Genomic DNA, 15,492 nt, shown 5'->3' on the forward strand with positions numbered 1-15,492 from the left:
ACTCTTGGCGGAATGCATTGCTTGCGGTGAGGGTGATAAGCACAGTCGTTCGCAAACTGCAGCACCCCTAACGATTCGTTCTCGAGTTCGAGCTATTTGGTTATGTTTTGGTTCTACAAAGCTGTGTCCATCATAACATTCAATAATCAATTAATTGCACTCATTCTTGCACCATGTGATCAATTATCAGTTCTAAACATGCATTTTTCTTCTCTATGCTTATTTCATGATCTATTTTACTGCGCTCATATGACAGACAGTTAGTGGTTGGAGCACATCTCTGGAGCCGCTGAGCCGTAGGAGCGTGTATTAATCCTGCTGTATGTCTCATTGCAAGTAGCACTATCATGTCAAACGAACAACTAAAATGAACGAGTCACTCAGAAAAACGAATCATGACTCGAGTCAGTAAAAATAGTCGTTCAAAACTAATGAATCGTTCGCGAACTGTACATTACTATTTTGGATTCCTAAAGCCACCGTATCTACTCCGGTGGGCGTGTGGATAATGTAGTGTATAGCACGTGTGCGTAGTTTTCTTGCGCCAGTTCAAACGTTAAAATATGGCAGGCCTGGAGTTGTTGTCAGATCAAGGATATCGTCTTGATGGAAGAAAAGCTGCTGAACTGCGCAAAGTTCAAGCTCGTATGGGTGTATTTGCCCAAGCTGACGGGTCTGCATACATAGAACAGGGAAATACCAAAGCGCTGGCAGTTGTGTATGGCCCTCATGAAGTAAGTTTCTTGCTAAAATAGCGTGTTAGCAAGATAACTAGTTAGCTCGCTACATAGATAACACGCTAGCTAGCTAACGTTAGTTTGCATACAACTGAGATTCATTAGCTATGGAAATTGGTTTAGCTCGGCTAGCATTTGAGCTCAGTTTGTTTATCCAAATTGTCATATTTTTCCTACATAGCTAATGTGTTCAGCCCCCTGATTCTAGTCTAGAGAGCTAAACCATCTACCCAGCACACTTCCACCTGTGCCTAGGGTCCAGACCGCTTGGCAGAGGCGGTAGTATACTCACATACAGGGAGACTACACTCTTCCACCTATGGCCCAAGAGATCGTGAGGGTATATCACTGCTGCCACCAGTGCAACGATTGAGAAGGAACTGTTGGCTCAGGACTTGAAGAATCAGTGAGGCTGCAGTTAGTTGGCTCGAGAGGAGTGCATTTAAAATCAAATGTACTCTGTTCCCCAGGTGCGAGGCTCCCGCAGCAAGACGCTCCATGACCGTGCTGTTATCAACTGCCAATACAGCATGGCCACCTTCAGTACAGCAGAGAGGAAGAGGAGACCCCACGGGGACCGCAAGTCCACAGAGATGAGCCTTCACCTCAAGCAGACGTTCGAGGCAGCAGTGTTGACTAATCTGTACCCACGCTCTCAAATTGACATTTATGTCAAGGTACCACACTATTTCAGATATAAATGAACTATGAAATGGGTTGTGGTGGAGTCTGATACTATTCATAAAATGGTGAATGAAATTGGTTGTATATCCAGTTTTTGGGATTTGGAACCAATTTAGATTTTTTTGTCTGGTTAGTTTCATGTTCTCAGGTATAGAGGTTTCTTCATCAATTTGAACCCTGAAACATGGGGTTAAAAAACAACCTGACTTGAATTGAAACATTTCACACTCCCTCTTCCCTCTCAGATCTTGCAGTCAGATGGAGGGAACTACAGCGCGTGTGTGAACGCCGCCACTCTGGCAGTAGTCGATGCGGGCATCCCCATGCGTGACTATGTGTGCGCCTGCACTGCAGGCTTTGTGGACGAGACTCCGTTGGCAGACCTGTGCCATGCTGAAGAGAGTGGAGGGGGCACATCACTGGCCCTGGCATTGTTGCCCCGTGGCGGGCACATCGCCCTGCTACAGATGGATGCCCGACTTCACCAGGACCACCTAGAGACACTGATGGAGGCGGCAATGACGGCCTGTAAGGGCGTCAGCAAAGTGTTGGACGAGGTGGTGAGGCAGCATCTTCAGGAGGTGTCTGCGCTGACTGGAGAGTGATGTAGCTTGGACTTTGGGGTAGATTGGCCTGCGTGAAACAATTTATTTATTGTACAATCGTGTTATGCTTTTGTATGAAATGCCTTATAAACAATTAAATCTAAACCCATTGATGTGTTCTGTCTGTTTTGAATGATCCATAACTTGACGAAGATGATTTGTTGACACAGAGCCATAGATAAGGGTCTACATAAGATAAATCAGTCAGCAAAAATAAAACACTACTGATTTGTAGCATCACTTGAATTGTGTGTTTTTGATATAGATTTCTGTGAAACTTTGTTTAGGTCATCTTCCAAACCAACAGGGAGAGCCAGTCATAAATGGCAATGCAGTAATCTATTTTTATATATACTGAACAAAAATATAAACGCAACATGTAAAGTGTTGCTTTATATTTTTGTTCTGTGTACATGTTTCATTGCTAAAGCAGAAGTTCAGTTGGTCTGTCAAACAATAGTCCGGTAAGAAACGAGGGGAAAAAAGACTGGCGAAAAATGTAGAGCAGTACAGGCTAGCTTCACCTGTCAAATCTTGGGTGTTTCCCTTCTTGTGCCCGATAGGTAGGCTCTGGCTTATAACTACAATTTGTAAAGGTATTAGATACATTGTTTGGTTGAAAATAAACACAGTTTCGGGTATTTGCGCGTGCAATGTAGCTGGTTCTATGCTGCTAGCTAACACATCGTCCAATCAATAGAGGGTTACTCTGAAGGTTAGCAGGTAGCTAGCTAGGTTAACGCTGTAGATAGCTAAAGTAGCGTAAGGGGATGACTAAAGCTATTGTGTGGGTCTTTGTTTTCTAGGGTCCAGCTGAGCCAGTGTGAGTGGTACAAGGCAACAATATGGGACTGCTGTCTGACCCAAACCGAAGGCGAGCCCTGACCAACCTTCTCACCTGTCTCAATGCACCAATTTGGTGAGTCCTTGTAGAATCCTGAAGAAGAATCCATTGGGTAAGTGGAATGTATCAGGCCATCCTCTTGATGCACCTAATCCACTTTGTAGGGTATCATTTAAATTGTGCCTCTGTTTGTGTATGACGCAATGCTCTAAACTGATATGAAGACATACACTTCTCACTGATTTCTCTCTCTGCTCTATGTCCCCCCAGTGTTGTGTGCTACCTGGTGGGTGTGGCATGGTTCATGGGCTTGGCCTGCGAACCGTTCACGCTGCGCACCTACATGTCAGAGAACGCCATGGGCTCCACCATGGTGGAGGAACGCCACCGTCAGGGAGTTTGCTGCTCAAAAGATAACAGTAGGGTGAGTCGGACTGATAAGCCTTCCTCCTATAACCTATCACTAGTGTCAGGAGTTTTTCTTGTTCGTGTAAACAAGGAAAAACTATCTGCCCTTCCTATCACTAACCCCAACTTTGACATTCAGTGCTTATCCTACCTATCACAATTCCAGCTGTAAGAGTGCTATAATCCCCCTGTCCCCTCCTGTAATATTTCTTCTGTGTTTCTCTTCCTCTCCTTTCCGCTCTTCTCTCTGTAGTGGGTAGTGGGATGCCGGTGGATTGGCTGGTGTATACCATGCAGTCTCGAGGGCTGGAAGTGTTTACTCAAACTTCCCTTCCCGATGAAAACAAAGAGAGATATGCGAGTGTGTGCTAAGACAAATATGTCTAAACATGCATTTCATTTGATCCCAGTGTGCACACACTTTCACACAGATGCATTCCCTCCTCTCAGGCTTTAATTTCTTATCTTTCTCTCACTCATCCTTCTCTCTGTTTGTCTGTCTATCTCGGTCAGACAGTGCATGGCACTAACGTTTATGGGATCCTGCGTGCCCCAAGAGCCCCTCGTACTGAAGCCCTGGTGCTGAGCGCCCCCTGTAGTGAGGGAAACAACAACAACCAGGCAGTGGGTCTTCTGCTGGACCTCGCCCAGTACTTCAGGAGTAAGCATGCTACTTACACAGACCATTGCAGAAGCACCACACAAGCATACAACCCTACTTCCTTTTTTAAATTGATCAGTAAATGATTTGGTCTCTTCTTAGGTCAGATCCACTGGGCAAAGGACATCATCTTCCTGGTTGATGAACATGACCTGATCGGCATGCAGGCACGAGGGATACCATCACACCAACACCACTGGTCAGTACCTACATCTCTAATACCACCACACAAACGGTCAGTACCTGCATCTTTAATACCACCATACCAACGGTCAGTACCTACTTCTCTAATACCAACACCACTTGTCATTACCTACATCTCTAATACCACCACACCAACACCACTGGTCAGTACCTGCATCTCACCAACATCTGGATCTCTGTAATGATGTAACCCTGTAATGCACCAGTCGTAGAGACACCAATATGGACTCTGTATGTATTCTCAATGTCTCTATACCATCAACCCCAACCCTGCCACCACTGTGCCTCACTCTGGGTCCCCCAGGTGGTGACTGGTCTCCGCTGCAGGGGAGAGGTGGCTCTGTCTCTGGAGCTGAGCAGTGATGTCATCACCAGTCTGGACCTGGTTCTGGAGGGGCTCAATGGCCAGCTGCCAAACCTAGACTAGGCCAACCTCTTCTACGCCTTCTGCCAAAAGATAGTGTACTTGTGTACCATCCAGGGCAAGGTAAGGAGGTCCAAATGCCAGCACTTACTTCAGTGAGTAAGTTATTTGATATACACTGCTCAAAAAAAGGGAACACTTAAACAACACAATGTAACTCCAAGTCAATCACACTTCTGTGAAATCAAACTGTCCACTTAGGAAGCAACACTGATTGACAATACATTTCACATGCTGTTGTGCAAATGGAATAGACAACAGGTGGAAATTATAGGCAATTAGCAAGACACCCCCAATAAAGGACTGCTTTGCAGGTGGTGACCACAGACCACTTCTCAGTTCCTATGCTTCCTGGCGGATGTTTTGGTCACTTTTGAATGCTGGCGGTGCTTTCACTCTAGTGGTAGCATGAGACGGAGTCTACAACCCACACAAGTGGCTCAGGTAGTGCAGCTCATCCAGGATGGCACATCAATGCGAGCTGTGTCAAGAAGGTTTTCTGTGTCTGTCAGCGTAGTGTCCAGAGCATGGAGGCGCTACCAGGAGACAGGCCAGTACATCAGGAGACGTAGAGGAGGCCGTAGGAGGGCAACAACCCAGCAGCAGGACTGCTACCTCCACCTTTGTGCAAGGAGGAGCAGGAGGAGCACTGCCAGAGCCCTGCAAAATGACCTCCAGCAGGCCACAAATGTGCATGTGTCTGCTCAAACGGTCAGAAACAGACTCCATGAGGGTGGTATGAGGGCCCAACGTCCACAGGTGGGGGGTTGTGCTTACAGCCCAACACCGTGCAGGACGTTTGGCATTTGCCAGAGAACACCAATATTGGCAAATTCGCCACTGGCGCCCTGTGCTCTTCACAGATGAAAGCAGGTTCACACTGAGCACTGTGACAGACGTGACAGAGTCTGGAGACGCCGTGGAGAACGTTCTGCTGCCTGCAACATCCTCCAGCATGACCGGTTTGGCGGTGGGTCAGTCATGGTGTGGGGTGGCATTTCTTTGGGGGCCGCACAGCCCGCCATGTGCTCGCCAGAGGTAGCCTGACTGCCATTAGGTACCGAGATGAGATCCTCAGACCCCTTGTGAGACCATATGCTGGTGCGGTTGGCCCTGGGTTCCTCCTAATGCAAGACAATGCTAGACCTCATGTGGCTGGAGTGTGTCAGCAGTTCCTGCAAGAGGAAGGCATTGATGCTATGGACTGGCCTGCCCGTTCCCCAGACCTGAATCCAATTGAGCACATCTGGGACATCATGTCTCGCTCCATCCACCAACGCCACGTTGCACCACAGACTGTCCAGGAGTTGGCGGATGCTTTAGTCCAGGTCTGGGAGGAGATCCCTCAGGAGACTATCCGCCACCTCATCAGGAGCATGCCCAGGCGTTGTAGGGAGGTCATACAGGCACGTGGAGGCCACACACACTACTGAGCCTCATTTTGACTTGTTTTAAGGACATTACATCAAAGTTGGATCAGCCTGTAGTGTGGTTTTCCACTTTAATTTTGAGGGTGACTCCAAATCCAGACCTCCATGGGCTGATACATTTGATTTCCATTGATAATTTTTGTGTGAAAGTATTTAATAAGATTATTTCATTCATTCAGATCTAGGATGTGTTATTTTAGTGTTCCCTTTATTTTTTTGAGCAGTGTACTTGCAGAAGGTACTTCGATTTTTTATGTTTTCAGAGAGGCCTAACAATAGCACACCACAAACATTTAGGCTTGTCCCTTCCTCTGTGTTTGTGTCAGGTAAGGACGAAGCAGTAATAACATGGTGTAATAACACGTTGAATTGCCTGACTGTCACGCTGACTGCCCTCTCTCCATCCAGCTCCAGAGGAACGACTGGGACAGTACGTCGGGCTACAGTCACGCGGTCCAGACCATGATGCTGATGGTGTTGAAGCAGGCCAGCGGGCGGCCCTGGGGGGACCACGGCCTGTTCCTTAGATACCACATAGAGGCTGCCACCGTCAGGGGCATCAACAGCTTCAGACAGTACAAGACTGACACCACCACCATCGGCAGATGATCAGAAAACGTTAGAATTCTTGTCATTTCTATGGTGACATTTTCACTGTTAAAATTCCATGAAAATAAACCTGTGTGTGTGTCCCTCATCCCTCATCCTCAGATGTACCGGAATCTGAACAACCTCCTGGAGCGTCTGCACCAGTCCTACTTCTCATGCCCTCACTCTCTCGCTTTGCCTCCATTGGTTACTACATGCCCGCCTTCGGCCTGCTGGCTGTCATCCTGCTGCTGCGTGTATCCTTCCACCTCTGGGACCTTAGGGGATTCTAGTTTTATTTAACCGTTATTTAACCAGGTAGTCCAATTGAGATCAGATTACCTTCTTCCGAAGGGAGACCTGACCAAGAGGGGAGGAGGGTTGGAATTAACAGAACAGATATTAGTTTTGGTCCATTTCTCTATGTTAGTCAATTACATAAAAATAATACATTAATTATGTTACAGTCCAAAGGCCCTGATAGGGGTTAATGTTATGCTGATGTAGTTAAGCTGAATGTACACTTTCATTAAGTCACGACGAGATTGCTCTGAATCAGGCTGTGTATGTGTTGATGATAATAGTTTAATGTACTGGTGCTCTGGTGCCTGTCAGTATTGCCCTTAATGGCAGTAACAGGCCTTAGACCTGTTGGTTCAGCTAGGAGCTTCAGCACCAGGAACAGAGGACGGATTGAGGGAGAGCAGGTGTGTCATAGATGAATTCACACGTATGTGACTCTCTCTGGCACATATGTTTGTAATATGTAACTAGAGTATCTACTTTATATCTCTGGAAGTCTAACAATACCCTATTGGTCTATGGCAGTATATTTGACATTCTCCTCCTGTCTCCCTCTGTTCTCCATCAGCCCTCCAGCCCAGGGGTCCTGTCTATCCTGACTCCAGTAGTGATCAGTCATATGTCGGGTAGCTCTGTACACCCTCCCCATCCTCTCTCAGCAGATGGCTGGGCAACACTTCCCTGTGTCCGAGACTGAAGCTGTGGTCCTCACTGCTATCGTTATCTACACAGCAGGCCCTGCCACACAACACAGGGCCTCCTGTAGCTCAGTTGGTAGAGCATGGTGCTTGCAACGCCAGGGTTGTGGGTTCAATTCCCACGGGGGGCCAGTATAAAAACGGTATGCACTCACTAACTGTAAGTCGCTCTGGATAAGAGCGTCTGCTAAATGACTAAAATGTCAATGTAAAACACACACAGGTACACACACACCCTCACATCCCTCTCTTTCTCTCACATACACACACACTCAAAGAAAACACAACCAGTGTTTTCCACTAGTGCCGGCTGTCAGCTATACAGCCGTTACACGCTCATTTTAAGCCAGGTACTTTTTCCACTTAAATTAACTAGGCTATTTTTTACAAATCGGAAGTCAGAAAAAGAGTCAGCCGAGCCCTCTCCCGCTAGAATGAATTAAATTAATTATAAAGGCTACTTTTTCAATTCGCAAGTCAGAAAAAAAAGCAGCCGAGCCCTCTCCCACTAGAATGAACAATATGCATCATCTAGCGATCTATTGATAGCACAGGTGCCTGTCAATCACAAAGTGAGCGATGACAGGGAAACAGCTGGTTTGACATTCTACTGTCTGTCTTGCTTCCCGGTACTTGATGGTGTGTGTTGTGTACGCTGTGGTTGCAGTCACATTTCTTTACACGGAGGGCGAGAACATTATGCTCCTTCATCGTCTGTGAGTGCATTTGCACGTCCCATATAATGTGGTCATGATGAGTCTAAATCCATTTAGCCTATTTTCTGGCACATTCATATCTTTTCTTTTGCATTTCATATGGTGCCACGAAGTGCTGGTGCATAGGCTTAATGTGATCTGATTGACGAACAGCAAGCTTGACTAGTTTATAAATGGTGTCAAACTGACTTAATAAAGTCGATCTCATATATCCTTGCCATTCATAAATCATACAATGTAGTTATGTCTATGTAAACTAAAGACCTCGTTTGTATTTTTGATATGAAGTCCATCAGGACTTGCCAGACAGTGATGTTAAAGTGAGTGACTCGTCAGTTGCATACTGGTAGACTTTTTGGCAATTATCTGCAAGAACAATAGGTAGGCTAGTGGAGCGATAGCCTCACTCTGGTCCAAAATATGATAAAAGAAAACAGATTGAATTGTTGTAAAAGCTAATGATACTTATATGGTATTTTCAAAGATATTGATATAGGTCTACTAATTTAATCAAAGTGTTGACAATGGATTGGTCAACTGCTGCTTTCTGATTAATACATGCTTCATTCATACCTGTAGTGCAGATAGCTGAGAAAATGCCTCTTAAAAGGGAGCTTGAAGTCTGTTGAAGTCAGCAGACTCTTACAACATTCTTTAAAAATAAATCTGTGGGTCAGATGTTAAACAAGTATATATTTTTTGTTGATAAATGAAATGACACTGCAATTCACAGAGTTGCAAACACGAATTTAACTGACATCGTTTTCTCTTATCTTAACATGTATGGACCCAGAACTTAATTGAGCATGTATTCTGTTTATTTTAGAGACCTATTTTTCAATTTGTAAAAGTGCCCATCACACAATTTGTTTGATTTAAAATGTAACCTTTAATTTAAAGAAATCAACAATTTGGGCTATGTACTTCATTTTTCATTTTTAATTAAATACATAATTTGAAGAACAAACATTGTGGCAACTCATATCTTGCAGTAAAATACTTTAATCTCAAGAGAAGACAGGTTAAATGTTAAAAAAGGTTTAATGTTCTCTTACTTAGAAAATACTCCTGATCATATAGGCCTAGACAATATCCCCAAAAACTAACAATACACTGAATTCATGAACTGTAAGTATTCAATAATTTTGCTGTGTATTTCAGATGGAGTCAAGGCATTCGACTGTACCAGAGGCCGCCAAATTAGAGATTGTTCGGCTAAAAAATCTTAACCCGGCCCAGGGGATCCTGGCTGGCTACTAGGGCGGCAGGTAGCTTAGTGGGTAAGAGCGTTGTGCCAGTAACCGAAAGGTCGCTGGTTCTAATCCCCGAGCCGACTAGGTGAAAAATCTGTCGATGTGCCCTTGAGCAAGGCACTTAACCCTAATTGCTCCTGTAAGTCGCTCTGGATAAGAGCGTCTGCTAAAATGACCCAAAAAAAAATAATCTATTTGTCTGGCTACTCAATGTGCTTGTTGAAAAAAAACTGCACAACCTGCATAGCTATCTTATCTCACACACTAAAAATATGCAATCATTATACCGGCCTCTAAAATCATTGACAGGGAGCAAATCTGTCTGCATAAGGTCCCACAGTTGACAGTGCACGTCAGAGCAAAAACCAAGCCATGAGGTCGAAGGAATTGTCCGTAGAGTTCCGAGACAGGATTGTGTCGAGGCACAGATCTGAGGAAGGGTACCAAAACATTTCTGCAGCATTGAAGGTCCCCAAGAACACAGTGGCCTCCATCATTCTTAAATGGAAGAAGTTTGGAACCAACCAGACTCTTCCTAGAGCTGACCACCCGGCCAAACTGAGCAATCCGGGGAGAAGGGCCTTGGTCAGGGACATGACCAAGAACCCGATGGTCACTCTGACAGAGCTCTAAAGTTCCTCTGTGGAGATGGGAGAAACTTCCAGAAGGACAACCATCTCTGCAGCACTCCACCAATCAGGGCTTTATGTTAGAGTGGCTAGACGGAAGCCACTCCTCAGTTAAAGGCACATGACAGCCCGCTTGGAGTTTTCCAAAAGGCACCTTAAGACTCTGACCATGAGAAACAAGATTCTCTGATATGATGAAACCAAGATTGAACTCTATGGCCTGAATGCCAAGCGTCATGTCTGGAGGAAACCTGGCACCATCCCTACGGTGAAGCATGGTGGTGGCAGCATCATGCTGTGGGGATGTTTTTCTGCGGCAGGGACTGGGAGACTAGTCAGGATCGAATGTCCTTGAGTCGCCCAGCCAGAGCCCGTACTTGAACCCGATCGAACATCTCTGGAGAGACCAGAAAATAGCTGTGCAACAACGCTCCCCATCCAACCTGAGAGAGCTTGAGAGGATCTGCAGAGAAGAATGGGAGAAACTCCCCAAATACAGGTGTGCCAAGCTTGTAGCGTCATACCAAAGAAGACTTGATGCTGTAATTGCTGCCAAAGATGCTTTAACAAAGTACTGAGTAAAGGGTCTGAATACTTATGTAAATGTGATATTTCCGTTGTTTGTGTATAAATTAGCAAGAATTTCTAAAAACCTGTTTTTGCTTTGTCATTATGGGGTATTGTGTGTAGATTGATGAAAAACAAACAATTTAATCAATTTTAGAATAAGGCTGTAACGTAACAAAATTTGGAAAAAGTCAAAGGGTCAGAATACTTTCCGAAGGCACTGTATGTTCCAAATTGTGTTGTGGTTCGACAAGAACACTTACATTCGCCTCTAAACATTGTATTAAAATGTGTCTCATCCATCCACCGCGTCCGCATTTTGACCAGATTAGCTGGTGCCTCCCTGTATCCACATTTGACAGATATTCTTTCAAAATAAAATGAATTTCTTAGTCTTAAGACAGTTACTGATGCCGTAAGTCAATATTTTGCTCCCTGTCAATGATTTTAGAGGCCGGTATAATGATTATTTCAATGGTTTGACCATCCAGATCGGTTTACACTTTATTGAGAAAGACTACAGAGTTGGTCAGGAAGATCTGATTACAATCTGATCTCAATGGGACTTTTAATAGTCTACACCGGTCTAAAAATGTGGACATGATCAGTACAAGGGGTTAGCACCAGGTATAAACAGGGCTTTTGTCTACTCTCTTCCTCCCTCTCTCTCCCCTCTAGGCTTCTGGAAGGACAGAGCAGGGCTGGAGGGTGCTGAAGCTGGTGGCTCTACTATAGCTGGATGTGTTACTGGGCTGCACTGCCCTCATCAACTTCCCGCTGGGCTTCATCCTGGCTCTGTCCTCGCTGCCTTCATCACACCACACACGCCAAAGTAATACTCTCACCCACACGTTTCTCCCTGTGTTGTGTGATTTCTTATAGAAGTAATCATTCTCAATATGTGTCTTCTTAGATATTAAACTAGAGTGCAACATCACTAAGGGCTTGAGTCAATCCGTAGCTCTGAAGATCAGCGCTGTAGCGTGATTGAAATTGAAAGGTTATTTCCGGTATGCAGTGTTTTTACAGCGAACGCGGGAACATTGCCTTTACATTTCTATCGCACTGTAGTGCATGACTTCAGCGCTATGGATTGAATCGAGTCCTAAGGGCACAATGCATTGTTAGTTCCACTGTTCCTTGAGTGTGAGAATACAGTGAGGGAAAAAAGTATTTGATCCCCTGCTGATTTTGTACGTTTGCCCACTGAAAAAGAAATGATCAGTCTATAATTTTAATGGTAGGTTTATTTGAACAGTGAGAGACAGAATAACAACAAAAAAATCCAGAAAAATGCATGTCAAAAATGTTATAAATTGATTTACATTTTAATGAGGGAAATAAGTATTTGACCCCTCTGCAAAACATTACTTAGTACTTGGTGGCAAAACCCTTGTTGGCAATCACAGAGGTCAGACGTTTCTTGTAGTTGGCCACCAGGTTTGCACACATCTCAGGAGGGATTTTGTTCCACTCCTCTTTGCAGATCTTCTCCAAGTCATTAAGGTTTCGAGGCTGACGTTTGGCAACTCGAACCTTCAGCACCCTCCACAGATTTTCTATGGGATTAAGGTCTGGAGACTGGCTAGGCCACTCCAGGACCTTAATGTGCTTCTTCTTGAGCCACTCCTTTGTTGCCTTGGCCATGTGTTTTGGTGCATTGTCATGCTGGAATACCCATCCATGACCCATTTTCAATGCCCTGGCTGAGGGAAGGAGGTTCTCACCCAAGATTTGATGGTACCCCGTCCATCGTCCCTTTGATGCGGTGAAGTTGTCCTGTCCCCTTACCAGAAAAACACCCCCAAAGCATAATGTTTCCACCTCCATGTTTGACGGTGGGGATGGTGTTCTTGGGGTCATAGACAACATTCCTCCTCCTCCAAACACGGCGAGTTGAGTTGATCCCAAAGAGCTCGATTTTGGTCTCATCTGACCACAACACTTTCACCCAGTTCTCCTCTGAATCATTCAGATGTTCATTGGCAAACTTCAGACGGCCCTGTATGTGCTTTCTTGAGCAGGGGGACCTTGCGGGCGCTGCAGGATTTCAGTCCTTCACGGCGTAGTGTGTTACCAATTGTTTTCTTGGTGACTATGGTCCCAGCTGCCTTGAGATCATTGACAAGATCTGGGATGAGCAAGATGTAGTTCTGGGCTGATCCTCACCGTTCTCATGATCATTGCAACTCCACTAGGTGAGATCTTGCATGGCGCCCCAGGCCGAGGGAGATTGACAGTTATTTTGTGTTTCTTCCATTTGCGAATAATTGCACCAACTGTTGTCATCTTCTCACCAAGCTGCTTGGCAATGGTCTTGTAGCCCATTCCAGCCTTGTGTAGGTCTACAATCTTGTCCCTGACATCCTTGGAGAGCTCTTTCGTCTTGGCCATGGTGGAGAGTTTGGAATCTGATTGATTGATTGCTTCTGTGGACAGGTGTCTTTTATACAGGTAACAAGCTGTGCTCCTAATCTCAGCTCGTTACCTGTATAAAAGACACCTGGGAGCCAGAAATCTTTCTGATTTAGAGGGGGTCAAATACTTATTTCCCTCATTAAAATGCAAATCAATTTATAACATTTTTGTCTCTCACTGTTCAAATAAACCTACCATTAAAATTATAGACTGATCATTTCTTTGTCAGTGGGCAAACATACATCAAATACTTTTTTCCCTCACTGTATTGTGTACGTGTAATGTTTCGCTCCCTCGTGCACTGTCGGAGTGTTGTATTCATGTTTCTCCTTCCAGGGTGCTGTCTGCAGTCATCATGGTGCTGCTGAGTCCCGGCTGCGCTCTGCTCTACTGCGTCTTCCAGGCACTGCAGGAGACCCCCGTCTCCCTGCAAAACGGTTGGATGCTCTTTCTGTCCGTCATCTCGCAGGGCATTCTGAACCACGCCCCCTAAGGCTCATTGGTCTATCCGCTCCTGGCTCTGCTGATCTACCCCTGCTGGCTGCTGCTCTGGAACATCCTCTTCTGGAAGTAAACAACAGGCAACTGGGGGAAGACTGGTCCCATACCTGCCTTTATGGGAACTCCATCTATCCTGAGGTGTGAAACAGGTCCTAGACCTGTATTTATGGAATGAACTGAGGTATGCTCATGTCTGGCCTTTCACCAAGGATTAGGATGACTGACTTGCCCGGAAGTAGCAGGGGTAGTGGTTAAGTGCTTTAGGTTGGGCTTGTGTGGAGGAATTACAACTAAAAGGTTGTATTGGGTTCAGGCTTGTGTGCATGGGATTGTTTTGGTTTATGGTACCCAAATAAATAACCAAGAAACATCCAAAACAGACAATAGGCAAGCAGCTTGGTGAGAAGGCAACAACTGTTGGCGCAATTATTAGAAAATGGAAGAAGTTCAAGATGACGGTCAATCACCCTCGGTCTGGGGCTCCATGCAAGATCTCACCTCGTGGGGCATCAATGATCATGAGGAAGGTGAGGGATCAGCCTATAACTACACGGCAGGACCTGGTCAATGACCTGAAGAGAGCTGGGACCACAGTCTCAAAGAAAACCATTAGTAACACACTACGCCGTCATGGATTAAAATCCTGCAGCGCATGCAAGGTCCCCCTGCTCAAGCCAGCGCATGTCCAGGCCAGTCTGAAGTTTGCCAATGACCATCTGGATGATCCAGAGGAGGAATGGGAGAAGGTCATGTGGTCTGATGAGACAAAATAGAGCTTTTTGGTCTAAACTCCACTCGCCGTGTTTGGAGGAAGAAGAAGGATGAGTACAACCCCAAGAACACCATCCCAACTGTGAAGCATGGAGGTGGAAACATCATTCTTTGGGGATGCTTTTCTGCAAAGGGGACAGGACGACTGCACCGTATTGAGGGGAGGATGGATGGGGCCATGTATCGCGAGATCTTGGCCAACAACCTCCTTCCCTCAGTAAGAGCATTGAAGATGGGTCGTGGCTGGGTCTTCCAGCATGACAACGACCTGAAACACACAGCCAGGGCAACTAAGGAGTGGCTTTGTAAGAAGCATCTCAAGGTCCTGGAGTGGCCTAGCCGGTCTCCAGACCTGAACCCAATAGAAAATCTTTGGAGGGAGCTGAAAGTCCATATTGCCCAGCGACAGCCCTGAAACCTGAAGGATCTGGAGAAGGTCTGTATGGAGGAGTGGGCCAAAATCCCTGCTGCAGTGTGTGTGCAAACCTGGTCAAGACCTACAGGAAACGTATGATCTCTGTAATTGCAAACAAAGGTTTCTGTACCAAATATTAAGTTCTGCATTTCTGATGTATCAAATACTTACGTCATGCAATAAAATGCAAATTAATTACTTAATCATACGATGTGATTTTCTGGATTTTTGTTTTAGATTCCGTCTCTCACAGTTGAAGTGTACCTATGATAAAAAGTACAGACCTCTACATGCTTTGTAAGTAGGAAAACCTGCAAAATCGGCAGTGTATCAAATACTTGTTCTCCCCACTGTAAATAAACAAACATGGGGGATTGGAAGTGATGCAGACAATTACATTGATGAAAGTTACAATCTATCTGCAATATTAAGCTGATCTACCCCCTAAAAAAATAGTCTTCGCTTTAAATGTTTTTTAAAAATATATATAAAAATTATTTATAAATGCTCAAATAAAAAAACTTAACTCAAACTTGATTCACTTATGTTTATTCAGCTAACACCATGTTATACAGTCATGTTTCTCACAATATTCTGTCACTATCACAGTTCAGACAGAAACTTATGACAAGTAGG

General features: G+C 45.1%; 1 protein-coding gene, 1 long non-coding RNA gene and 1 pseudogene across 2 annotated transcripts; all 3 read left to right on the forward strand.

The window, feature by feature from the left end:
- Positions 1 to 497: 497 nt before the first annotated feature.
- On the forward strand, positions 498 to 2,136 carry LOC121581528 (exosome complex component RRP41-like). The gene is made up of 3 exons (XM_041897025.2): positions 498 to 734; positions 1,208 to 1,414; positions 1,667 to 2,136. The coding sequence occupies exons 1-3, from the start codon at positions 564 to 566 to the stop codon at positions 2,024 to 2,026; spliced, it is 738 nt and encodes a 245-aa protein (XP_041752959.1). The 5' UTR covers positions 498 to 563; the 3' UTR covers positions 2,027 to 2,136.
- A 704-nt stretch (positions 2,137 to 2,840) lies between these two features.
- Positions 2,841 to 7,703, forward strand: LOC121581013 (annotated as a pseudogene).
- A 115-nt stretch (positions 7,704 to 7,818) lies between these two features.
- On the forward strand, positions 7,819 to 14,111 carry LOC121581014. The gene is made up of 3 exons (XR_006003152.2): positions 7,819 to 9,582; positions 11,430 to 11,583; positions 13,506 to 14,111. It is a non-coding gene; the product is annotated as an uncharacterized LOC121581014 (long non-coding RNA).
- The last annotated feature ends 1,381 nt before the right edge of the window (positions 14,112 to 15,492 follow it).

The sequence above is a fragment of the Coregonus clupeaformis genome, chromosome 14 (assembly GCF_020615455.1).
Source record: "Coregonus clupeaformis isolate EN_2021a chromosome 14, ASM2061545v1, whole genome shotgun sequence".
Classification (NCBI taxonomy): domain Eukaryota; kingdom Metazoa; phylum Chordata; class Actinopteri; order Salmoniformes; family Salmonidae; genus Coregonus; species Coregonus clupeaformis.